Source organism: Gobio gobio (genome assembly GCF_949357685.1).
Source record: "Gobio gobio genome assembly, chromosome: 3".
Classification (NCBI taxonomy): domain Eukaryota; kingdom Metazoa; phylum Chordata; class Actinopteri; order Cypriniformes; family Gobionidae; genus Gobio; species Gobio gobio.
Window position 1 is genome coordinate 16,055,455 of NC_137099.1, and position 27,842 is coordinate 16,083,296.

A 27,842-nucleotide genomic window follows, 5' to 3' on the forward strand; every position below is an offset into this window, starting at 1 on the left:
GCATAAATATAATTTAAATATAAAAATACAAAATATTAAATAAAACATATATTAAACTAAAATATAGTACAATCATTTAATTGAAATAAAAATAAAACCAGCCGGGATATACAAACAATTATCAAATGATCATGCAAGTATTGTAAAATTACTGTAAAAATCTAAAAACAAGTCACAAATTCAGTACAATAAACACAACTGTACTTAACAATTTAAATAATATAATTATTTAGCAAAATGTTATTTTTTTTCATGCATCTTGATTTTGAGATGAAATATGACCTGGTCATTTCTTGGCAGTTTGCGTGAGAATATGCATTCTTTGCAATCTTGCATGTGTGTGATTTTTAGCAGGGTGTGTGTGTTTCTCAGATATTTGTTGTCTGTGATCAGGCCTTTCTCCTTTCGCACTCTCCCAGCACAGTAAAAGTCAGTATGTTTTAGGGATGTAAACATTTTCCTACTGTTTAAAGGACAGAACATTTATAGGACTTTGTCTTGTTCAGAACCAAAAAGGGAAAATTCACTGTTTATTGTCTTGTCCCATGTTTGGAAGCAGGCCCATAATCATTGCCATAGAGTGCCTGGGCTGGTGCACAATATGTACATTTTGTTAGTGCACCTTACTGTATGTGGTTTATTGAGTTAATAAAGATTGAAAAAGTTGCGTGGGAATGTTGCCCTCAGCAGAAACTGTTTTTTGTTTAGTTTGTTACCACATTGCATCAAGAATACTATTTAAATAGTTATGCTTGGAAGAGTAAAAACTGACTAACAGTGCCACTTTGGGGTTTAGTGTATTAATGGTGGCTTCACCTTGGTAGATAGATAGATAGATAGATAGATAGATAGATAGATAGATAGATAGATAGATAGATAGATAGATAGATAGATAGATAGATAGATAGATAGATAGATAGATAGATAGATAGATAGATAGATAGATAGATAGATAGATAGATAGATAGATAGATAGATAGATAGATAGATAGATAGATAGATAGTTAACATCATTTGAGGCTTTATGTAAACTGTATTTTTATGTTTTTTAACCGTTTACTGCAGTGTGAAATGTGGATTAACATGCAAATACATAACATATACACTACTATTCAAAAGTTTGGGGTCAGCCAGATTTTTTTAAACGTTTTTGAACGAAGTCGCGCCAAGGCTGAAAATACAGTAAAACCATAATATTGTGAAAAATTATTACAATTTAAAATAACATTTTAATTCAAGTGTAATTTATTCCTTTGATGCAAAGCTGATTTTTCAGCATCATTACTCCAGTCTTCATTGTCACATGATCCTTCAGTAATCATATGCTCATATATAATATCGCCGCTGCCCGATGAAACTCGCGTATGTCCAAAACGGTTACTTTTCAGGAAGTGAAAAAAACACCGTATTTCAAAAGCAGTTGAATGTAGCGTTGTCATACTTGGTATGGCATCTTTACATGTAACAATATTCTTGCCAGTGTAATGATATAATCCACATTTGACCAAAATTGAGTTTAAATGGACATGCGTGCATATTTTACAGTAACGGTGGTCGATACGCGTTCTTCCGATCATTAATTAGAATGGCCAAGTGGCGTTTCATATTGACAGAGGAATTCGTGCTGGACATTCTCAGCCTCTGGCAAACGGTGATTGCAGTATGAGTGAGGCATGTTCTAGTGACAATCATGACAGTAGCATTACAGGCTATAATTTGATCAGTTTGACTAAGAAAAAAAAGTTTGAATCTTATCAATGAGACCGAGTTTATTTACATACTAGCAGGCAAACTAATCTGTGAAGAACTACATTAGAACTAAACTGTGGAGAACTAGATTAGAACTAAACTGTGGAGAACTAGATTAGAACTAAACTGTGGAGAGCTTCAATGTCGTACTTTCGGCTATCCAGTGCTGAGCTTCGATGAAACTTCGCGAGACCGGCGAGATGCTTCCACAGGGCGGGAGATACGCGGCGTGATTGACAGCTTTGACACCAAATGGATATACGTGAAAATCAGATGACATGATTTCACAACTTTTCATTGGCCATTTAGATATGTGAAGCATACTGTATACGGAAATTAACCTGGACATTGAATCCGTCGAAAAATCTAAAAATCGGCAAAATGGACATACGTGGTTTTCATCGGACAGCGACGATATGCTGATTTTAGGCTCCAGGCTTACATTAGAGGGTAGCAGCACCGGTGCCACTTAGCTCTTACCAAGCTGCAACCTTAGAGTCTCTCTCTTGGTTCCAACACGGAAGTAACTTAAACTGTAATTCATCGACTGTCCGCTAGAGACAGGCTCCAAAAGGGAGTCAATCCCATAGACCCCTAATGTTAAAATGGCCAACTTTACAGCAGAATTTTTTTTTACAGCCTGGTACAAAAATTGGTTTTGGTCTGTACAGCTTATTTTGCCCTTCATGACAACTGTGAGGGGGGTGAATTTTTTTTATTTTTTATAACTCATCCGTTTAAATTATATTAAGCCTTAAAGTTCTGCATAATTAAGAGTGTGGCCACTTGAGTGACAGGTGGATTGTACCTGTCACTACTAGCCATTTCTCTGTTAGTCTGCCCACATCCCGCCTCTTTGCCCATTTTCGGTTATCGGCTCCGCCCACTTTGGGCTTTAAAAATGCTCTTTAGAATCCTACGGGTGACGTCACAGACATTACGTCCATAGTTTTATACAGTCTATGGCTCTTACAGAAAGTGGTGCCAGCCCCTGATTTGGTAGCACTGGGGGGGCTGACAATAAACCACTGAGCTTGAGTTAAGAAAAATGTATAAATATTAATTCAAGAGGGAAACGAGTAGGGGGAAAAAGAAGTATATTAGGGAGTGAAAATAGATAATAAGTGCTTCTCTGTGGCCACTTACTGGTTACAATGGTACAATGGTATTTTTATTTTTAAATAAGCGTGAGTCTTATTTAACATCTTACATCTTGAAACTTTGTTTTATAAATGGGGAAAATATTTAAAGGAAGAATAAAATAATTTTTTGGTCATCACATTAAAAATAACATTTATTAAATATGATAATATTAGAGTTTTGAAGTGCTGGATAAAGATGTGAGAAGTACCTGAAAACATTTAAATTCTATTCCTGCCACAATACCATGGTTAATCCATGGTGAATGTTGCTGATTTTGAACTGAAAGCCTTCTTGTTTCTCCTGGTTTCTGCTCTGTTTGTTTCAGAGAACTCTTCAAAGGATTTGAATGCTTCTATGTTATTAATTCTGTTGCAAAATCAATGGCTCTCTTCACTGGATCTCCCAGCGCTGTGTAGTAACGGCGTTGCGTGATCGAGATCGGCCTGCGAGTAGTTCGCTGACCTATTTTTGGTCCGAACTGATCAACGGTGCGTCAAGCACAAATGAGTAGTGCAGTTTTGTTCCTTTTATTTAATTTGCCATTTGATGGGCGACCGCTAACAAAATTTTAGTAGCACAGGAAAAAAAAAAAAAAAACACACACATTTCTTCTTAAATATATTCCAAATTCCATTAAATGCACAAACACTAGATTTGTGTGACTGTTTTATTGTAGTGCCATACCCATCAATTTTTGAGACAGACATATCACATTTCATCTTTTTTTTTTTTTTTTTAAAACATCAGAGCCATTCATACAATTCATACGATTTTATTTCTTGTTTTACTGCAAGCCAAGCAAACAGAATACGTTATTATTGCTGAGAATGTTGTAGATCACAGACAAAAATTCCCCCATGGCTCTAGACCAGAGAAATTACAGTCCATTCGAAACTCACAGGGTGTTCCTGTGAAACTGAGTTTGTCGTAAAGCGCAATATCGGTGAGAGAACGCATCTCGACAACACTGTTAAACTGAATTGAGGCATTACATTTTCCAGACTGATGATACTACAGTGCAAGTGTGACACGATTCACCAGAATGAACTAAATGGCATAGTGACAAATGTACAAAGATAGATGTCGTCTAGCTTACAGCGTGGGAAAATATTGCCTTCTTTATCTGATTGCAAACTCTGCAGTGACAAAAACAAGATGTCAGTGAGCACACAAACACTATGGACACATGCAAGACTAGAATGTCTTCAACCAAGTTGACGATACTTTTTCCTCATATCGAACGCTAAATGAACACAGACAGGTGGAACAGACACACGAACAATTCATGCATATATATTGCTTTTTACGTATTGGATAATAAATAACTGCCAAAGAGATGATGTGATTTCAGGTTTCCGCGTAAAGATAAAATATGGCTTATATTCTGATATTTAACCCCTCTTTCTTGATTGATCTGTCACTAATATCTAAAGCTCCTCAGAAATGTGTGAAAGGTAAATGGTGGAGTCAGGTGTGTGCTCTCTTCTCGCCGAAGTCGGTACACGTTAAAATAATATCTAAAGCTGCGTGTGCTCAAGATTATTCAGGGTATTACTTCTTCAGCATGTCCTGCAGCGGGCCCGGTAGATACTTCATCATCGTGTCCATGATGTTTTCCTCCTCGTCGTCGTCTCCGCAGCCGGACGGTACTGCTTTCTTTGGACGGGTCAGACTGCCTTCGGTCGCCTGCTCCATGGCCGCCTGCGCCTCGGCTTCGGCCACCTCTCGCTTTTTAATGCCGTACTGATACGCAATAGAGCAGGACGTTAAAAATACAAATATTTGTATAATAAAAAGCATTCCCTATGCCATAAAAGTGCTTGAAGCTACAGAAACTCTCAGGCAGAGTTCATTATACTCTCAAGTCTTAAAGGGATAGTTCACCCAAAAATTAAGAATGTTTGTAATCGAGCAGATCTCGGCCCCCATTGACTACCATTGTAGAAAAGAAATACTATGATAGTCAATGGGGGCCGAGATCTGCTTGGTTACAAATATTCTTCCAAATATCTTCCTTTGTTTTCAGCAGAACAAATGCATTTATACAGGTTTGGAACAGCTTGAGGGTGAGTAAATGATGACAGAATTTTCATTTTTGGGTGAACTATCCACTATGTCCAAAACTTTGAATGGTGTGAGATATGGTACTGAATACTCAAAATACCACGGTATTTGTACTTCAAAGAATATCATGGTACTAATATAATATACAAATATAAGTTTGGCCAGATATTGCAAAACTAAACTAACTGGTAGTTGTGTGCATCATTTTAAAACAGGTATTTTAAGCATTTTTATGGTCATTTAAAGGGATCGTCCACCCAAAAATGAAAATTGTCATTATTTACTCACCCTCATGTCATTCCAAACCTGTATGTTTTTTTGTCTTCTGTGGAACACAATAGAAGATATTTTGAAGCATGTTGACAACCAAACAATTTTGGTTCCCATTGACTTCCATTGAATTTGTTTCGCCATTTAAAGTCAATGGGGACTGAAACTGTTTGGTTATCAACATGCTTCAAAATATCTTTTTATGTTCCACAGAAGAAAGAAAGATATAGGTTACAACGGGACTAAAGGCACACCTTAAGAAAAATGTTCTTTTCACTACTCTTTTCACTGTATGATTGCAGAAATAAAAAGTATATGTTTGCATTAAACATTGATGGAGCAAAAGATTTTGTGTGAAAATAAATCATAAAACTGGTTTATTTTGTTTAAAAATCTTATGAGGTGGCAAATGGCACACAATTATTGAGACAAATACTTTAGCTAAAATAATGTTTTTAATAATGTCGAAGTTAATACTTGTTTAAAACAGGGTTCCTACGGAGTTTGGAAAAGTATGGAAAAGTATGGAATTTGATTTGAGTAATTTCCAGGTCTGGAAAAGTATGGAAAAAATAAATCAGAGTATGGAAAAATATTTATAATTCCAGACTATTGTCCCTATTTCGTTTTATAAATATAAAATTAAGAATTTCTAAATGTATATAATATATAAAATCGTTTTTTTTTGGATCAGTCTGCCAGTGCTGCTGATCGTTTTTACACTTGATCTGCTGGAGTTTTTAGATCTGCAGTGATTAGTTGTTATGTTATTAGGCGGCAGTTCCCATCACAGCACCCCTACCTCAAACTGCTTGACTAAAAACACCTGGAACGTTGTCCTTGATTTTTACATTTGAGTGTGGAGTTCACAGCAAACAAAATGGGAAAATGCAAGTTTTCCAAGGGCTGGCTTGCCAATCCTAAATATAAAGCCTGGTTAGCCAAAGATTTAAAATTTACAAAGAAAGCTATTTGCAAACTTTGTGTCAAATCATTTGACATCTCCAACATTGGGGAGGCGGTAATTGTAAGCCATATGCTAGGCCAAAAGCATCGTCGTCTCATCATAGCATCCACCACACAGTCTCACAACGTTAATGGCCCAGACCAAGGTGGGACCAAGACCGACCACATCAAGTCACGAAGCCCGTAATGTACCGATTGATCAAACGTGAGCATTTGAACTAGTCAGTCTAACGTTATCCTTTAATTAACTTAAAGGGTTAGTTCACCCAACAATTAAAATTCTGTCATTAATTACTTACCCTCATGTCGTTCGACACCCGTAAGACCTCCGTTCGTCTTCGGAACACAAATTAAGATATTTTAGTTGAAATCTGATGGCTCAGAAAGGCCTCCATTGGCACAATGCACGGTTCAGTCTCAAGACCCATAAAAGGTACTAAAGACATTGTTACAAAGTCCATCTCACTACAGTGGTTCTACAATAACTTTATGGAGTGACGAGAATAGTTTTTGTGCGCAAAAAAACCTAAATAACGACTTCTATAGTGATGACCGATTTCAAAACAATGCATCATGAAGCTTCGAAGCGTTATGTATCAACGAGTCGAATCATGATTCGGATCGCGTGTCAAACCGCCAAACTGCTGAAATCACGTGAATTTGGCGATTCAAACCGCTGAATCGACTCACTGATTCATAACGCTTCGAAGCTTCATGATGCCGTGTTTTGAAATCGGTCGTCACTATATAAGTCGCTATTTCGTTTTTTTTGCGCACAAAAACTATTCTCGTCGCTTTATAAAGTTATTGTAGAACCACTGTAGTGAGATGAGGAGTGTAACAGACTTGTCGGCACCGATGGCATTGTGGGTAAGTGCGTCGCCATGTAGTGCTGTTGTGCTTCGGGAGACCCGAATTCGAGTCCTGCCTCATGGACTTTTCCCAATCCTGCCCCCCTCTCTCTCCCACCTTACTTCCTGTCTAGCTACTTTCCTATCCTAATAAAAGGCAAAAACGCCAATACTAAATCTTTAGAATGTAGCATACTTGTTAGCAGTTGAATTTTAAAACAATTTATCAGAACAAGTTAAATATGGTCGGAAAAATCTGTAGGGAAGTCTGGAAAAGTATGGAATTTTGAAATTAAAATTGTGTAGGAACCCTGTTAAAACAATCACTTTAGCAAAGTTTGTATATTTTCTGTTAATTCTGTTTGAATTGTTTTATTTTAAGTAAAATAATTCACTTTTGTTCAATAAATATACTGTCATTTAAAATGTTCATTTTAAAAATGCAGAAGCAAAATTATTTTACAAAGAATTCTGAAAGCATCGAAGGAGATCCCATAAGAATTTAATATAAATTTACATTAGTAACAATGTTATATTTTACTATGATTAATATCATATTTTTAAATATAATGGTTTAATTGTAAATATGGTGATGATCTCGAAGGTGGACACTCAACTTAATATATGATATTTACCATCTGAATCAATGTCATGTCAACAAATGTAAAAGTCAGCCAGCTGTTTATTATCATGGTAATTATTGTGCCTTTCTCCCCAACAGCAGGGGCTCTTTTTACCCAAAAAACATCCTTTTACATATTATTCTGTTATTGAAAAACTGTAGCTTTATAATAATTAAAAAGACATTTGTCTCAAAATATAGAAAATAATTTTAGAGATTCTCATTTGCTACTTAAATCTACAACATTTTAAAAACCATCAAATATTACATCAAATTAGTGCAGAATCAGCTTCGCGCTGCTGTCCGTGATCGCATCAAGGATCAGCCAAATTTTCATGTGCATTTTGAAAATCGGCGGTTTTGGAAAGTACCGTGGCGAGTTTTTGTGTCATCTCGTGGTTTAGAGGAAAATAAGATCAAATGTGCCATTTACCCTGGTGTGCCTTTAGCCCCGTTGTACCCTACAGGTTTGTAACGACATGACGGTGAGTAAAGGCATGTACACACCGGGACGAATATCGCACACGCTTATCGCCGGCATTTTTCGGCGCGTCTTGAGTGTTCACACCCAATTGATTTTCACTGGCGATGCGCAAAGTGAACGTGCAAATTCAGTAGATGGCGCTCCCAGTACACTAGGTGGTGCTGTGGCACTTTACGCTTCTGACACTCGCTTGTCACACAGAAGAAGAGAGACAGTATTTACGTGCTTGCCAAAATCATTCACACACTTATTGCTAACTGGCAAGCAGCATTAGCAGCTCATCTTCTTCTTTGTCTACTTACTACTTCTTTGTCGCATCAATGTGTGCGCGGCAAGACCGTTTTGTGCTTGAGCGCCACCAAGTCGTTTTTTCCTGTAACTTCAGCAGCTCCAGGCACGTGAACAAAAGCGGCGATCTCATTAGTCGGCCAATTTTTAACGCGCCACATAAAAAAAAAAAACGACCCAAGGCGTTTTTTTGTTGCTTTTACGTCTGCCGTTTTGCGCGTCGGTGTGCACACCCACATTGGCGCCCTTTGTTTAGTCAAGAGGCGTTAAAACTCGGCGATAAACGCATGTGAAAATTGTCCCGGTGTGAACAGGCCTTCAGGCAGTGAGTCCACCAAAGCGTTTTTAGCCTGTGGTCTGGGGAGTCTGCTCTGTATTTTCTACTGCACAAGAGGTGTGATCAACGAGCATAATTCAAATGACTCTGTACGCAATTGGATAGTCCTTCAACCAATCAGACCAATGATCCATCGCTTCTCTATCCATCATTGTGTTAAACCCGCCAATAGCGCGCCAGGTGGATAAGCCAGTCTGTGAATGGTTCCCACAAATGTGTAACAGAAGCAGTAGAAATGAATGCACAGGTTTCCAGACTGAGCTGCAGGGCAAAATCAAATCGCTGGCAGATCAGGCTGGGTTTACCCAGTCTAACGCTTTGCTTGTTATGATACAGAATATCCGCGGAAGTGTTACTAGTATCTAATTTCAGTTTGTTTCTGTATTGATTCTATATAAAAATGCAGAATTGCAGATACAATGTAAAGTATTTCCTCTTGCTCTTGTTTTAAATGATTTTGTTCCGTTATTATACTGCTTGTTTTCATCTGTGGACGTTGTACAAGCAGAATGTGGCGGTTGGTCTGTTGTGTTTGTCCCACCCCTCCTCCACTCTGATTGGACAGCTGGGTGAAAAGTGACAGTGATGAGCCAAGTAGGTCAGGATAGAAATAGGAGTTACTAGATCAGTGGGCAAGGCCATAAACAGAGGGGGCGTTTTTCACTGCGTTACCTGATTTGCCCACGTCACAGTGTGGGTAGGGTTTAGGCGTGGGGTCAGGTGAAGGGGATAATTTTCATTGCACGGTTTATAAACACCCATCAGTTTGAAAACACCCACAAATTTTGAAACGCCCACTTTTTGTTCCGTAGAGACCCCATCCTCTGAGCGCTGCGTTTTGCTCAAAGTTGAACATTCTTCAACTCTCGGCGAGAGAACGCTGAGCGCTTGAGCGTGAAATACTCTCTCTTCGCCTCGTTACACTCATGCCGTTCTAAAAACGCGACACTCCCATTGAAAAAAATGTAATACGCCAGCCAGCCACGTGAAAAAAATGCTTTGGTGGACACACAGCTTAAATGATGACAGAATTTTCATTTTCGGGTGGACTGTCCCTTTAACAAGATTAAAAATATTGACTTGTTGACTTCAGAAGGTTCGTCAGAGACATTAAGGATGGATAATAATGATTATTTTCCAAGAAGCAAATGAAACTAGATGACATTTGATAATGATGGCTTTATGTAAGATTGTTCTACTGGTTGCTCTAACCTTGTCTCTGATGCCCTGTCTTATGCCTTCCCGCTCTGCTTCCATCTTGGTGTGTTTGGCCTTCCTCTCCTCCTCCTCCTGTCTGAGAGCTTCCTGTCTCTCCTCTTCCTTCTCTTTTTCTGCTTCAGGGTCTTTGTCCTCCTCTCCTCCCAGCATTTTACCGACATCAGGGGGGCCTCCTGCAAACAGAAAAGAGAGGAGTTATGTAACACATTAATATTGTACAGTATATGTACATTGTTTGTTTTTTTTATAGCCTATTATTTAGTGTAGGACACTAATCATTCTAATATGCTGATTTGGTGTTCAAAAAACTATTCTTATTATTATCAAAATACATTTATATTTATAAAAAAAACAGCATTTATTTAAAAATAGAAATCGTTTGTAACATTACAAAAGTGTCTTTTTTGATCAGATTAATGATTGCTGAAGAAAAGTATACATTTCTTTCCAAAACAAGCAAACAAACGAAATCTTGCTGGCACAAAACCTTTTGAATGATGGTGTATATTTGATAGTGCTGAAATTGCATTGGTTTGCTATAAACTGAAAAACACCACTTTATCTGGAGGGCAAAAAATGATGATGAAATCAAAAAAGCCCATCCAACTCAGCAAAACAAAGTGACCTTATTCATAATATATTCACCAGAGCGGGTCATGTAGCCTGGAGGCACACACACACATTCCAGAGAGAAAAATATCAGATGAAGAATCTATCCAACCACTGAAGGACGTCCTATTGTGGAATTAAACAGTAAGGACTCGTTCACACAGAACACGTTTTTGCTTTGAAAAACGCGAGACGCGGGCAGTGAAATAGGGAAAAACGCAATGTCTTGAGACGGGTTCCGTGTCATGCGCGAGCGCAACGGTTATACACGTCCGTTGCGTGTTTACATTGAAAAAAAAACGATGGAAATGTTAATGTAGCGCATTGGAATGGAAAAACGCGTTCTGTGCGAACGTCCTCTAACACTGCAGAGTATCCTAGCAGGAACAGGAATAATTCATGGACCGGTCGGTCACAGTACCACTGCCTCTGTCCCGGGGAGGCCACACCATGCCTCGACACACTTCCATAAATATACAGAGGGAATGCTACTTTGCAAAAACCCTGGCCTCTATATAGCAATACTAGTACACAGAGAACATCAGGTAGGTTCATATTGCAAAGTCTGAAATGTGAAACGAGGATATATGCGACAAAGGTCTGGCTTTGTGTGACGTGAAGAGGAGGGGGGAGTGCTATGTATCAAAACTCTTTCACAGACTCACACAGATCAATTTCTGTGGTCTGGCTCTCACCGCCCACTGAAACAAACTGTACATCATCAGAAAATTACACGACCAGGCGAAGAATGTTCGAACTAGTGCAAAATCAAGGGAGAAAGAAAGAGAGTAAATGCATCAAGAACGTGTTGGAAGCCTGTGGCTCTGAAGAATGGGCTTTTGATAAATGAACTAAGATGTCCAGACACACACAAAACAGGTAAGAAAATAAAAATGTGGATGGATTGCCTGAAAACTTTCCAAGTGGGGCTCACTGCAGGGCCAGATGACGTCCAGCTCCCCCTCTCTGGGTGGAGTTTGACCTAATTTAGGGGTAGGGTGTAGCTGAAGCATCACGTGAGAGGGGGAGCTGGACGTCAAGCCCCACCCATTGACTGCAGTGAGCAGGCTATCAAACTGTCAGAGGATCTTCCACAAACACAACATTTTTTTGTTTTAATGTTTATCAGTGCTTCTCCATGTCTTCAGAATGTGTCGGGTGGATAGAGAGACAAGACGGGGATACTATTCAAAATATGTGTATTGTAGCCAATACACACATTTTGAATAGTATCCCTGTCTTGTCTCTCTATCCACCTATATGTATTTAGGCTACATACTTTGACACTTATATTGCAAAATTAATGTAGTGAAACGTATACATTGCATTTTAATGTTCAATGTAAATTAATGCGTCACCAATTTTACGTGATTTGTACTTTGGGATAACCATGTGACTGGCTGGCTAAATATTATTTTTTTTAATAAAAATTTGGTTTACTACATTTTTTATTTTTTACTTAAACTGAATAATCACTAAAACAGCTTGTTAAAATTGCAATATAAGCGTCACAAAGTATGTAGCCTAAATACATTTATATGGTACAATACACATATTTTTAATATAGAAAAATCATGCGGTAACTGTTGGACTGGCTGACACAGCTAAATATATATTTTTTTTAATTAAAAATTGATTCACTACATTGTTAGTTTTACTCAAACTGAATATTACGTCAACAGTTAATTTCAAAATTATGACATTTTTTAACTCTAGGATTTGATATGTAATTAAATACACATCTGATATGTTTACAACAAGCTATTTTTCATATTGGGTTCATTTTATGTAATATAATAGTTTATAAAACATGCATATCGCATGATTTCTCCAAAGAATACAAACTACCTACAATTGGTGATGAAGCGTTAAATTACATTGAAAATGAAAATGCAGTGCACAAAATACATTTATATGGTAAAATACACTCATTTTAAATATATAATTTCCTTGTCTTATCTCTTTCTCCACCTGAAACAAATGGGCGAAATGCTGTGACCTGCATCATCCGCTGGAATTGAAATAATACATTAATACATTGAATATATCAATGAGTTCAGAAAAGAAATGTATGTTTAGATGAGCAAAAGTTTAGCAGTGCTACAATATGATAGCAGGGGTCTTCCAACACTTTTCAGGTGGAAAATGTGTATTGTACCATGTGAATGTATTTGCATACTTTATTGTGATGCTTCTATTGCAACATCTGTAATGATATACATTGCATTTTTTTATGAATTATTTTTTAACTCCCTTTATATTGTTAAAAATACTGATCAAATAACAATTGATGGACCTACTTTCAAAGACATGATGCAACATTGATTAGGTGTAGATTATAATTTATTATTTGTTGTTGTGTAATATCTGTTTCATTTCAATGTCAGCGAGCAATTTATGCTACTGATATATTTAACCGTTATTTTTAATGGATTAATATCTCTAGTGAGACAATGACCTTACTGATGAGCAGCTCACTGAAGGATTGGGCTTCTGCTGATCGACCTTCTACCTATAGGTGGCACTATTTTTTGGTGGTGGTGGTGGTGGGGGGGGGGGGTATGTATGTTTCTGAGTGTATATGTATATGCTCTCCGTGCCTCTCAGCGTCTGTATGCGCTCCTGAGAGCCTGTTTATTTTCCAGTGTATACGTATAGGGGAGTCATGTTCTTGACTATTGTGAGTGAATTTGGGGCATATTTAATCCATCGTGTCCTTTTTTTACTTGAATTTTAGCTTTAAAAAGAGAGTATAAAAAAAATAGCAGAGAGACATGGTGAAACACAAAAATTCACCAGTCTGGTTCACTTTGCAGTGTTAACATATGGTGTTGCGTGTGCTCTTTTCCGCTTTTGTACCTCTCGACAGATGGCATCAAAATGGTTCTCTTTCTGAAACGCGGTTCAAAGCTGGCATTTCCACTCAAGTCTGTGATTGAAGACTCACTGTCACTAAAGCGCTGCTCTGAGACTGAAATATTTAGGCTTGGGAACGGTGAGGGCAGCTGGTGCTCTTCACACTGTCCTCTGCTGCAGTCAGCTGCTACAGCGGTGACATTGGCTCTTCTACTGTAAACACACTCGAGCTCGCGTCTGAAAGCTCTGAAGCAAATATTTGAACTGCATGGCCATTTGGGCATCCACATCACAGGACCACACCACATCACCACACAAACAAGCTTTCACATTCAGCATACTGACGGTGAGATATGGTCCGTTATTATATGAAACAGAGCCGTGCCTCTATGTTCATGCACCATGGTGTTTATTTATATGGTGTTTCAAAGAATCCCATGGCACATTCCAGAAACAGGGTACATGGTAGGGTAGAGACCTATTAGATATATTTAAAGTCATGAAATGAAAGTTGCAATCTATTGTGATGTATATCTGAGTGAAACAGCTTCTCGAACAAGAAAAAATGTAGGGCGGGGCTTGATTTTGTCCATCGGGAATTGATTGGAGGGTTGTGGTTTGCTATTGATGTGACGTCATGTGAGTGACAGGTTGTCCCGTCCTCATGTCAGTAAACAGGTTGTAAAAGGGAGGGAAGTTATTTTGATTAAAGATAATCAGGGTTTAATCTTTGATTAAAGATTATTTAAAAAAAAATAATAATAATGACGTGCACAATCATTTAGAATAACTGCAATATTGCATGAAAATAATTGTCAATTTTGATTTCATGGTGACTTTAATACACTGTTATATTGCATAAAAATACATATAAAGTAGCCTGAAGCATATAATTTGACAAATGTATCAAAAATCTAATTTTATTGAACAAAAAACATATTTAGCTTTGTTAACCTAACATGATTTTTTTTCCCAATTTCAAAACATTGGGCTTAAAATAGGTGACTCCCAGGAAGTGACATCCTTTGGACCAATATTAACATGGGGAAACAAGTAAGCAACATCAATATCTTTCAAGTTTCTTGTTGATTTTTGTTGAACTTACTGCATTTGTCAAGCTAATTATTCAACTCTGCTGTAGTATATTTTCTTTAATTTATGAATAAAATTCAAAATTAGCTAGACTAAATGTGTAACCCGGTTAGCAATTCTGCCATTATTTGTTTTAATGTAATACTATTGTAGTCTATGTGATTAATTCATGTTCATTTAATTACCGCTCAATATTCAATCGAACTGGTCGTTTTCTGAAGGTCGAGAGCCTCCTTCCACAGACCGTTTCCTCGAAAAGTAGAAAAAGAAAACCATTCTCAGGTCCTATTTTGTACCCCCTTCGTAGAAAGCGCATATATTTATGATGACGAGACGCGAAGGGCATGCTGCACGGGACAGTGTCCTCTAGCAGAAGAGTACAGTGTGTCTCTGACACGGGTCTCTAGCGTTGCTTCAGAGTCATAACGTTCTCTCCGGTGCGTGAAGCTGAACAGCGAACGACTTCAACGGAGCGCTCACGTGACCACTGCTGCAGCACTACAGCACTGACTCGAGTCTTTCATTGCAACTTTAATCTCCCAATGGGAATACACACTCACCTCCCAAAGCTGCCTTCATCAGGAAATTCATGATGGCTTTTTAAGTGTTCTTGTCCTTGTACTTGGCACTTCAAATTCGCGAGAGCAGAGGTCGTTTTACTGCCAGATCTGTAATCAAAATAAACATTGGTTTCACTAATACTAATGACGATAATAAATGTAACACTTAAAACTTTAATTGTATGCATAAACATAATAACAAATGTTTAACGCTCAAACGTACAAACAATAAGAATAGCACAGTCGACGAGACTGCAGCTCAATAAAGCATGCACAACTTGATCAGAACGGTTTGTCCTTCAGCTCGCAAGGTTCAATGTGAAACCGGGTATTTCCTTTCAGCGCTGTTCTTCGAGCAAAAACAATAGAGCAAATATCACTCACATCTTCCACAGTGACAGATCATCAAATCCCTCCGTGCAACTGATGCTGATGCGACAATTAGCCTGTCACACTAGCAACCCCATTGTGCTGAGCTAATTCAATTCATTTGCGTCACTCTCTATCACCGCCGTGCGTATTTTAGATAGAAAATATACCTATCAACTTCCGGGGGTCAGAGATCCAGAAGGTAACTTTGGACTTATCGACCAATGACTCCCTTAATCCAGCGCAGGACAGTAGCTAGTCATACGGCCCAAGCTCGCTCGGATCTCTACAAAGTGTTTTGCGTGAGCAGTCGTTCCGACCTCAGTAGTCTTGGTGCATTACCTTACTTGAACCCCCACCGCAAAGGCTCGGCACACTATCTAATACACAAGCCGTTTTCAGCACCACCTTCGCTGGACAGCGCCTGCTCGTGACCGCGCACCTCCAGCAGCCGTAAGAAATGCGATGTAAATACCTGCAAAGGGTCCGCGGATGGAGCGAGCAGTCGTGCCGATTTGGAAGTTGACGTGGGCCAGTTGTGGAGGATATGTATTATTAGCCCACTATGAGCATCCCTGAATCTCCAGGCGTCTCTTCCTGCTCGCCCAGCGCCTGTCAGAGTGTTGGCGACGGGAACTGCAGCCGGAACGCAGGACGGTGAAAGCCCTTTGCATCACACGCAGCCTTTTTCCATCAAAACATCCCACGTCCCCAGCCGGAGAGAGGAGCAATTGATTGGAGGTGCCGTTGTGAAACACGCCTCTGCCAGTGCCTAGCAGCTGATCCCTCCGCTACTGCTGTAAGCTTCGTGTGACAGATGCTGTCAGTCCTGGAGAATGAAAGATGGAAGGACCCTCACCCTCCATGACTTGGGCGTCAAAGTCTCTTAGGAGAAAGTGCTGATTCAGAATCAATGGCTCAGACTGGGCTTGCCCTTTACAGGTACAGCTCACCCACATTAACCTTGGATGCACAGTGGCCCCAAAATGCACTGTATTTGGACACTACAGTCACATTCAAAGTAGCTAAATGACTGTGAGAAAACACCAAAGCATGCGGTTTATATTGACAATATGCATTTTTTTATTCAGCATGCAATAACTGAACAAAACTGAGTAAAAACAGGCCTAATGCTAAAAAGATTTCAATTTCAAGTAAATGCTGATATTTTAAACATTCAGCAAAGAATCAAGATTCCCTCAAAAATAGTAAGCACAAATATTAATAAATTATATTTGAGCAATAAATAAGCATATTAAAATGATTTCTGATGGATCATGTGACACTGAATGATCACATCACATACATGACATTTTAAAATATATTGAAATATTAAAATGGAAAACATTTTCACATGAGTACCGCTTTACTAGCCTGGCGTGGCCATACTCAATTCTAGTCAGAATATGAGTCTGGTACTAGCCTGGATGCCAGCCGAATTTAGCCCCGCCCACAACATTTTTTGCTCGGGCAATTCGGTCTGGACTCTCTTCATAGAGGAGTAATTATGCCCGAACAGAAACTGTTCGGACCAATGAAATTGTCAGGGCGGTACCAGACTCATATTCTGACTAGAATTGAGTATGGCCACGCCAGGCTAAGTCTGGTACCGCTCCATTGAGCTTTGATTATGGGGCGTGTTTCAACCGAGCCAGGAAAGACCTCAATTGGATAGACCCACAACCAATCAGAGCAACGGAGCGACGCGTAACGTTAGTTGTCAAATGTCAACAGAACTCAACTGCACTGTGTTGCCAAGTCCGTGTTTTTCTCCATGTCCGCGGGTTGAAGCGACCCCAATTATGTGATTATATAAACCCAGGAATGCGAATTTTAGCAGGAAACCTTGCCAAAATAACATATTTTGCCAACCAAACGCCATTTTTTTCCGGAGAACCCCCCGGAAAGTTATTGTTTTGGGCTATAGTTTTGAATAGCAATTGTGCGCGACATTGCAAAAACACTTGGAAACCCTGTCTGCACGCACGCTGGATTAAGTAACGTTACAAGAAAAAGATGAGTGTAAACGATCTTTGCCAGTAATAAAATAATTTAAGGATACACAGAGTACTTACCAACACGATCATCGTTTCTGAGAGAAATAGTAAAGGTGAATGCATATACGAACAAGTTCTCCGTTTAGGATAAGAGCAAATTCAACCCAAGAGCCTTCGATGACGTGGATGATTACGTTACTGTTTATCATCTGTCCATCATCGTCTAAAGCCCGCCCTGACAATTTCATTGGTCCGAACAGTTTCTGTTCGGGCATAATTACTCCTCTATGGAGCGAGTCCAGACCGAATTGCCCGAGCAAAAAATTTTGTGGGCGGGGCTAAATTCGGCTGGCATCCAGGCTACCGCTTTACTGTATTTTTGATCAAATAAATGCAGCCTTGAGCAGAAGGGACTTCTCTTAAAAACATAAAAAATCTTGCCGACCCCAAACTTTTTGAATACTCTCTTTATCAGGAATTATCAGTATACAGGCTGTCAAACACTGTTTTTATTCTCCTAGGACACCTGTGTGAAAAATTCATACTGTACATCAACTAAAACGGCACAGCGAACAGTTGGTTTAAAGTAAATGCAAAAATAAAGAAGAAAAGAGTTAGTTCTGAGAAACAATAACATAACCATTAACTATTTTTCAACATAAAAATATAATTTAAAAGATGCCTTTTAGATGCGGTTTTGCCCTGTCAGCTGCATGCCGCATTTGCCAATCACTTTAAGTGCTCTGCATTGACAAATTGAATACATGAGGTCACCCTTCCCATGCTAAAGAAAGAAAGATAGCTAGAAAGAAAAAGACAGGTATTCATTTTAGATTCACACCAAGCATAAAGTGACGCTTTTTATTCAAAGCATTCTGCAGTACAAGTAATTAAGTAAGGACAGGAACATTGTGTAAGCATACAAGTGCGTACAAGATGCGTATGCAAAAAGCTGTCTGACCCCAGAAAGAATCAATATCCACTATCCAGTAAGACCTTGGGGACATGGCTACCTTTTAGCCGAGGACACACCACATGACTCTGCATGATTCAAACACACCCTCGCTCAACAACACTGCAGTGCGCAAAGGTTCTCCCTATAGTCATAACACCTCCCTGTTGCTGTAGTGTTATTAAAAACTGGGCTGATGCAACTGACCCATGTTAAGGTTTGGTATTCCGGTGTTCTCTCTGCTAAGAGGAGACGGTTTGTTTTTTTACCAAACTAAGAAGGTTAGAGGTTTTGAAGCGAGGACATGGAAGAACATTTTTTTTTTCCCTAAAGAACCTTAGTTTTAAAGATACACTAATTTTTTGTTGTTCAAAATGAAGAGGTGGTTGGGGTGAGGTGGGAAGCGACCTTTAAAAGGGATAGTTCACCAAAAAATGAAAATGACCCAAAGTTACTTTGAAAAGTATTGCATTACAATATTGCGTTACTCCCTTAAAAAGTAACTAATTTAGTTACTTAGTTACTTTTTAAGAAAAGTAATGTTACGTTACTTTTGCGGTACTTTTTCTCACCTGGGCTGGGCTCGTTTGTTTTGTTTTTTTAATAATAAAAAAAGTTCTATTTTTGTGCATATGTACAGACCTCTTCATACCAAAATTGAAATAATAAGCCTCCGGCTGAGGTAAAAAGGCAAATTCACGCATGTACAGTTGAGGGCGCAGCTCAAAAAAACCTTTCTGCTGTGCTGCCATCCCAAGCGGCAACCTATTTTTTTTTACTGTCTATGGCTGCCATTCTGGATAATGGAAGAATGGGACGCAGGAGAAAAAAATCTATTCATTTTTGCACATGGTTTAACTGAATCATCGAAGGTTAGCAGGAAGACATTGGTCAATAAAGGTAGATTTAAATACATACAAATATTGGTTTTATTTAACATTTAATTATTGGAGGTTTGCATAGTATTCTCATTTACTATGAATAACTCAGATATTTTGTTGTACATTTTAAAATGAATGCATTACTTTAATAGTTACTTGAAAAAGTAATCTGATTACGTAACTCAAGTTACTTGTAATGAGTTTACCCCCAACACTGCCCTTGATTTGCTCACCCTCAAGCCATTCTAGGTGTATATGACATTCTTCTTGTTATATTAAAAAATGTCCTGGATAATGGCGGTGAACGGCTGTTTCTGTTTTGAAGTCCATAAAAATGCATCTATCCAAGTAATCCACACAGCTCCGGGGTGTAATAAAGGCCTTCTGAAGCGAAGCGATGCGTTTGTGTGAGAAAAATATCCATATTTAATACTTAAAAAACTAAAATAACTAGCTTTCGGTAGACGGCCTATGCAAGACGACTTACGGCAAAAGAATAACCTCTGATGCGATATGTGATGCAGGATGTAAGAGTATTGCAAGCTTTGACACCTCTCGTGGTTCAAACAAATAGGGCTGGGCAACAAACTCAAGCCCCTCTTTTCTTATATCGAAATCCTCCGGCAGTTCTCTGTAAAAATTATCGTTTTAGACTCTTAATTCATGACCGGTGTTTTGTTTTACTCTATCCTCTGCGCTTCTGCGTTTGTCAATACATCCTGCGTCAGGTCAGGGGTTACTCGTTCGCTGTAAATCGATGGGTACGGCCGTCTGCCGGAAACTAGTTATTTTAGTTTATAAAGTTTTAAATATGGATATTTTTTCTCACACAAATGCATTGCTTCACTTCAGAAAGCCTTTATTAACCCCCCGGAGCCATGTGAATATCTTTTATGATGCGGATAGATGCACTTTTATGTACTTCAAAACAGCCATTCACTGCCATTATGATGCTTGGAAGAGCCAGGATATTTTTTAATATAACTCCGATTGTGTTCGTCTGAAAGAAGAATGTCATGTACACCTAGGATGGCTTGAGGGTGAGTAAATCATGGGCTAATTTTCATTTTTGGGTAAACTAACCCTTTAACTCTCAGAAAAAATCAACTCGCAGCAGCAATTTAGTCCAATTCACCCTTCGCCGGGAATTTGATTGACAGGCAATCTGACCAATCATAACCTGTCATCCGCCGAATCCGCCATTTTTTCCGACAAAGCAGTTAAGAGAGTTCGTAGATTAACGTCCGTGGACTTGAACTTGAAAACCGGTGTGTACTGACATCTTTCCGCGGTTGAAACAACATTCCTTCTGAAGTTCATTCATGTTTATTGGATGCTATAAATTAACTAGAAGTAAGAGATGATCGGTTCACGAGCAGCTACAGCGACCTGTCACCACACATTAAAGAGCCACAAAACGGTATTTATTGTTTACATTTCTTAAAAAAATGACACGATTTTAGAGTTGAGACTTATTAAAAGTAACCTTCTCTGTCCTGTCTGTCAGTGTGTTGTCAGTATCCTCTTTGCTCTGTTTTTGTAGTATAAGAGCGCAGCTTTTCGGACATAGCAACAGTAACTAAAGGGGGCGGGTCTTTGCGAACGGTCAATTCCGCGGGAAAACCCAGGACTTGCCAATTCCAATTAATGAATCCGAACGTAGAGTTTACATAAACGCTAAATAAAGGGATCGGGTAGATGTGTGCGTATTTCACAAGCTTCTGATCGGATTTAATCTTGTGAGATGTGCACACCGCGAATATATGAGTTTCCCATTGTTGTCTCATACTAACATCCTCATTTTCTTTGTTTTAAAAGGCAGACTTAATATGTATCTATTTCGGGTCCTAATTAGAATACGATGGGTACATGAAGCATTGAGCCGTGCTGCTTATATTATCAAGCAGTAAAAATGCCCTATCCCGCGCCCAAAACCAGTTGTCTGTGGATGAGAGTCCGAAACAAGGACTGGTGGGCCGTTGTCCTGCTCCACTTCACAGACGATGAGTGGAAAGAGAATTTCAGAAGGACACTCATTTATGCTTTATTTATCAGGAGGAACAGCTTGTTCATACGATTATGCTATTTATGTAATTGCATATGAACACTACTCTCCATTTTGATTTTCAATCCGATCAAGTGTTTACATGTCCTCTCGATTGGATTACAAAAGGAATCTAGGCTAAACCACCCCTTACAATTCGAATTAAATTGGAATCAGATCTGGCCAATTCATTCCGATTGATGTGGTTACATGTGACAAAGAAAAGCAGAATAGAGTCAGGACAGGACAGAGCTCGTAATAAAACTAGAATCAACATTGGCTTGGCTTTTCGGAGATGGCGAGAACCGAGGGATTGGAAATGTAAAAGCGACAGAGATGATGTTTTTATTGTTCAACAGGTGAGTAAAGTATTTTATTGAGCAGATACATTTGTGTAGCTCTCTAACAGAGTTCATTGTAAAACATTATCTATTGTGAAAGGTCATATTCCGCACAGTCACGCAGAATCGAAGCACAACCAAAACAATGTTCTTCCGGAAAATGCATGCAGTTTTGTTTTTTAACTGCTAGAGGGACAAAAACGTCATAGTGGACTATTAAGAACATTTAAACAAATCTAAAGAACCTTTTTCCAATCGCAAAAACCTTCTGGGCATTTGAAAGGCTCCATGAATGTCAACGTTTCTTCCACTTTTCTTCATTTCTTTCATCACGCAGATATATTCCCATGTCTGAGTTTGAGAAAGGAGTATAACGGGTCATTATATCAAGCAATGAACAGAGAGGCCCACTGAGATCATCAGTTGCATTGATCATGAATGTAGATCAATATTGAGGGACTGAGAGAGAGAGGGAGAGAGAGAGAGAGGGGGGATGTTTTATGGTCCAACTGTTTCTGCTGAATTTGTGTTCTGTGGGCATTTATCTCTTCTGGACTGCAGCCAAATGGGAAACACTGATTTATTCGCTCTCAGCGCAGAGAGCTGAGTGAACAAAAAGAGGAGGGAGCGGGGAGAGGAGAGCAGACTCTGATTATCGAAGAACTGAAAGAATAAGAGAAAGAGAATTATGTGTTTGAAATATCTTATAAATATCTTGCACAGGTCATATTGATCTCTGCCATCTCCTTTCCACTGTGTAGAGCGTCCCTGAAGAGTTATTCGTGCTGGCATTCCACATTTATGTTGGTCAGAATGAATTTAACAGGTTATGACTGCAACAGGACTCAGTAAAATAGGGATGGACGGCATGAGAAAAGACAGATATTTTGCAAGACTGGCTTAACTCTAGCTCCGGTATAAAATAAACCGGTACTTATTCCAAAGGTGTGAATGGTGGTATCCCATATAACACACAATAATAAATCTGGAATTGTTAATTAAACCTTGAGGTAACAGCAACCGCTGCAAATCTATACTAGTTAGAAGTGAATAGCTGATATCTTGCACTAAAAAAATGTGAAATGACTGTGACGTTTGTCTAAAAACAAGTAACACTCCCCATAGAAGTAAAAATAAAAGAAGCATTAAAAAAAATAGTATTTTCACTCAACTTTGGGTGTTGATGTGCAGAAAACACTGAAATTATTGCTGTTTTATTATTTTTTTCTGGTGCTTTTGAATTTTTTTGGTTAGTGCATGTTATATGTACTATTCAAAAAATAACAAAAACACCAAATCAGAATTAATATTTGTCAGAAAATATTTTAAAAAGACATTACAATGAATTAAGGTATTTCGACATTGTCTTAGTAAACTAAATTACACATTGGCCAACAAAATGTTTTTGAGTTCTATTTTAAATGAAAATTCAAAATTTTCTCAAGCTTTGGTTTCTACTGAAATATTAAGTTGTAAAAAGCCAAAAAATATTATATTGACCTACATTAAGTGATATTTTGGCTTGTGTCTAAATAAATATTAAGTATGGTATGTATGGTATTTATAATAAATCTTTTTTATGAAGTTTTTGTCTTGAAAAGAATACATATTTTTTGTTATTAAAAAATTTAAGGTCCAAACCAAATCATAAATAGCCTATAAAAATACATTTGTAACTAATTAAAATTGATTACAAAAAAGAAATTGGCTCTATTGGCTCTCATAACTCAATGAATTTTTTTGTGCAATTTGTTACCAGTGACAGCAGAATAGTTTTTATTCGTGTGTGTGTCACATTTGTGAGCCTGGAACACAAAACCATATGTCGCACGGGTATATTTGTGGCAATAGCCAACATTGTATGGGTCAAAATTATCGATTTTTTTTCATTTGTGCCAAAAATCATCAAGTAAAGATCATGTTCCATGAAGATATTTTGTAAATTTGTCCTACCATAAACATATCAAAAATGTATTATTAGTAATATGCATTGTTAAGGACTTAATCTGGACAACTGTAAAAGTGATTTTCTCATTATTTAGATTTTTAGACCCTCAGATTCCAGATTTTCAAATAGTTGTATTTCAGCCAAATATTGTTCTATCAAATAATACATCATTTATGTAGCTATCAGATGATGAATAAATCTCAGTGTCAAGAATGGATCCTTATGACTGGTTTTGTGGTTCAGGGTCACATTTGAGATAATGACTAGTAGAAAGTCAAGTAGGCTAATAGCCCAGTATTGAGATAATGTGGAAAAAGATAGGCCTACTTGTCACAATTGGATTAGCCTATTCAAAAAGCACTAACGTAGCTACAAATGATGGTAAGTTTAAAGAAACACATATTAAAACGGCTTGCCATAGGCTACCTGTCACTGTGTGGTTATCCAGTGACAGATAACCTCATTAATTCTGTGGACTTTGTTTGGTGCTTGCTTTTGCTTTGAAAGTGCCCTTCCCCTCGCTCACGTTTCACTGCGACACGCTGGGTCAAGAGTACTCCGTTATACCCCCACCCCTCCCATTCACGCCTCGGGTTTTTACAAAGCGAAGTTTGCGGAATGACTCTCTTTTGATTATGCAACCTGGTCCACTTTAACGCACAACATGCCAATGCCACTGCAATGCAGCATCGACCGAGCGCGCATCCAGCCGCACTGCTACTGCTGTTCTGCAGTAGGGCTACTGGCACGCGACCATCTCGCGGTATTGAGTAGGCGTGTACTGAGTATTGATAAGTGTGATGCAGCGTGAGACTGAGCCTATACTCATCGCGCCTTTTACTGGTGAAAAAGGGTGCAGAGCAGCTGAATTACATGTCCTAGTCTGACTATAAAATAGTTTCTAAAATCGCGGGATAATGCGTGTGGTGTGATACGTTAGTTTGAGGAAGAGAGAGACGCACACAGTCGAACCACAATTTATTCAGAAACCTTCAACATTTTCTCACATTATCGGTTTATTCGCTATAGTTTAGAAAAAGGTAATAAAATATGACAAGAACTGTCAGAACAAATTCATCTTAATAATGTCAGATAACTTTGATTACGTAGCCTATGTAATGGATTACAATCAACCAATCAGCTGTTAGGTAGCCTATACAATTAGATAATGCCAATTTTGGTCAGCCATTTACCAAGCAATACTTTGTTCAGTCTGTGGTGTAAAATATATCGCATTAGCAATTAAAGAAAAAACACTTGAGCAAAACATGGTCAGGTCAAAGTGTCTTAATCATTTTTGCCCCCAATTTTTTGGGTTTAAAATGTCACAGTTTACTTTATTTTGCTATTCTCACTTACATAAATTAACTATAGTGTCCTGCACTCACTAGTAAAACAATCTGGTGTCTGAATAATTTTTGGTAAATAAAGAAATGCATAAGAAATCCCTAAAAATAAAAACCTATGTCTCTGAATAAATAACCCAAGTGTAATTTTTTTGCTCTGTTTATAATTTAACTGTTTTTTCTATCGTTTAGGATAACGTTAAACTAAAACGAGGCCTACTGAAATAAGTTAAATTAAAATTCCATATGTATATATCCTATTATCCATAACCTATGCTCAGAAGTGCTGAGAAATAAATTGCCCGTCCCATTTTATCCACTCCATCGGCTATGAATGTGTTAAGGAACGTTTGCTTTAAATGTCATGTTCATGTCAATGTCATAGAAAGAAAATCAAGGTCACAGTGCTCAAGAGATTTGTTATTGACTGCCTTAATGGAGATTTCAGCGAAAAATATTTAAACTTTAGAGTTTAGACCAAAAAAATCAAGACATTTTATTATTTAATATTCTCATTACAATAGTTTTGCTTGGACACAATGAATAGACAGTTAACAAAGATACCTGCCAGTGGGTGGCAGCAGTGAGCTGGGACTCGCCCCCGCTCTTGCAATAGAAACAGAAAGAATTTATCACCAGTGCTATCGTCGCTTAGCCATTTAATCTGATCTAATTGATCAAGTAAATCAGCATTTGGTATATTCGATTCTATAAACGCCTGTTATCACGCAAGGGAATGAACTACAGATAATCGTGTCAAACGTAAGTAATGTGCAGTGCTAGCATAGCTTGCTAGCATTCCCAGTAGAGTGTGTGTGAGAACACGAAACTTTTCGCCACGTTACATTTACTTTGAATCGTCATCTGTCGTAGGATAGAGAAATATACAGTTCTTATAAATTATTATTGGAGACATTTTGCAGATATCATATGTGTATTCCTTTATTTGTGTTTACCTTAAAATAAGTACTTAAATCAGTAGACTTTGTCTTCCCAGTGCTATTGTAATGAGTTTTGTGAATGTAATATTGATGATATGGAAAGGTACTTGTGTAAACTTTACGTTTAAAATGTTCTATAGATTATATAGATAGATAGACAACATATCTATAATAGTTACAAAAACTCATCGCACAAGACTCACATAAAATAAAATAAACATTGGTTAGTGTTATAGGAGGGTAATAGGATAATTGTAACTACATGTAGTGAAAAGTCTGTCTGAGCTCTTCTGTTAACCTTGAATCAACCATTAATTCATGTGAGACCTGAGCCTTTTCTGCTAGAATTTAGTGTATCATAATCCAACTTCTGATGGTTATTTAGTCATTTGGACACATGTACTTTTTGGTTAGATTGTGTATCCCATTATGTATATCTCCTGAAGATCTTCATTAGCTGGTTCAATTGTGTTTGATCAGAATTGCATTTTGTAGGAAAGTAGATCTCCAGGAATTGAAGATGCTACATTGTCTCTCTGTGTGTGTGAGTCCCAAGCCTTGTAATGGGGAAGGTTGGGGAATGACCTGGGAACCTACCCCAGAAAAATCATTGCTTAGAGAATTCATGGACAGTCTCTCGTGTATGGTGAAAGATAGCCATAGAATCACCAAGAGTCGGATACAGGAGCAGGATTGGGCACCCCTGGTCTATAGAGTGGTGCAGGTATGACGTCACTTTGTTGGCCAACCAAGCGGCAACCTCCCCCAGTTTCTCTTGAAACCAACACGAAACTGCAATTCATCGACTGGCCGCTAGCGACAGGCTCCAAAAGAGCAGAATCTCATTGAGCCCCATGTTAAAATACCCAACTTTACAGCAGAAAAAAATGTTTACAGCCTGTACTGCTAATTTTGCCCTTTATGACAACTGTGAGGGGGGTGGATTTTCTTTTTACAACTCGTTCATTTACATGATATAAAGCCTTAAAGTACTGCGTAAATAAGGGCGTAGCCATTTTGAGTGACAAGTGGATTGTCTGCTGTCTGTTCGTCATCACGGCACCTTAGCTTCACCCACGTCCCACCACTTTGCCCATTGTCAGTTATCCGGGAGTGACACGCTGCCAAGATGGCAACGGCCGACTTTGAGGCTTCAAAAACTCTCTTCAGAAATCTACTGATGGCGTCACGGACACTATGTCCATATTTTTCATATTTTTAGTCAACGAGGCCAACCGGTTTCCTTGAAGAAAAAAAAAAAAAAACCCAATAGGATTTTCCCATAGGCTTTTGGATTATAGCAAAAAAACAATCTCCGTGATCAACAAAAGTTTATGATATTTGCACATTTTGTCCATCAAGATAATTATCACAGATGAACAGAACTTTTATTAATTTTGAAGCCTAAATGCAGTCGCCAGGAGTAAAAAGCTAAAGGTAGGCTATAAACGACTACACCGTTTATACTCCCGTGATTTCAATGTCACCATCACTAAGCTTCCAACAACTCTTTCAGTTTTTATCTCAAAACATTCCCAGAACGTTTGAGTTCGACTAGTTATTAATAGCACAATTATTAGCATAATGAGGCTTTAAAAGCAGACTAAGGTTACCTTTTCGGTGTTTAATCTCCCTGTCAGCCTCTGTAGTCCCATTTAGATAAAAAAAAATCACGAGTGGAGAAATACTGATGCATTTCATGTCGTAGAATAAAATGTCTTGAGCTTGTGTTCACCACAGACCTTATTTCAGTAATTTAACCAAAATCCCATTCAAAAAACCCATTGACTTCGGGACGAGGGAACCGGAAGGGCTAAAATGCTAACTCACTTGCGTGTTTTGGCCTACAAAGTGTGCACCACTGTATTGTGATCAGGTGGCCCTGGTCCTGTGCTTGTCTCTTGTTCTTCCAGT

At 38.3% G+C, this 27,842-nt stretch overlaps 2 protein-coding genes across 8 annotated transcripts in view; one reads left to right on the forward strand and one right to left on the reverse strand.

Annotated features, from left to right (window-relative positions):
- Positions 1-3,404: 3,404 nt before the first annotated feature.
- On the reverse strand, positions 3,405-27,632 carry cplx2a (complexin 2a). 6 transcript variants are annotated; one of them, XM_079812262.1, is made up of 4 exons: positions 15,954-16,365; positions 15,110-15,217; positions 9,987-10,165; positions 3,405-4,635 (listed from the first exon to the last, which is right to left on the reverse strand). In XM_079812262.1, the coding sequence occupies exons 2-4, from the start codon at positions 15,138-15,140 to the stop codon at positions 4,444-4,446; spliced, it is 402 nt and encodes a 133-aa protein (XP_079668388.1). In that variant the 5' UTR covers positions 15,141-15,217; positions 15,954-16,365; the 3' UTR covers positions 3,405-4,443. The 6 variants fall into 6 exon arrangements, with proteins under 6 accessions (XP_079668388.1, XP_079668393.1, XP_079668390.1 ...); XM_079812267.1 differs by lacking the exon at positions 15,954-16,365 and adding an exon at positions 27,542-27,632 and having other exon boundaries at positions 3,549-4,635; XM_079812264.1 differs by having other exon boundaries at positions 3,549-4,635; positions 15,333-15,972.
- The window catches only part of gne (glucosamine (UDP-N-acetyl)-2-epimerase/N-acetylmannosamine kinase), a 31,818-nt gene continuing 29,553 nt past the window's right edge, over positions 25,578-27,842 (forward strand). The window contains exon 1 of one of the 2 annotated variants that reach the window (XM_079812260.1): positions 25,578-25,749. The gene's annotated coding sequence lies outside the window, so the exon portion shown is untranslated. The remainder of the gene's footprint in view (positions 25,750-27,842) is intronic. The other variant, XM_079812261.1, reaches the window with a different exon arrangement.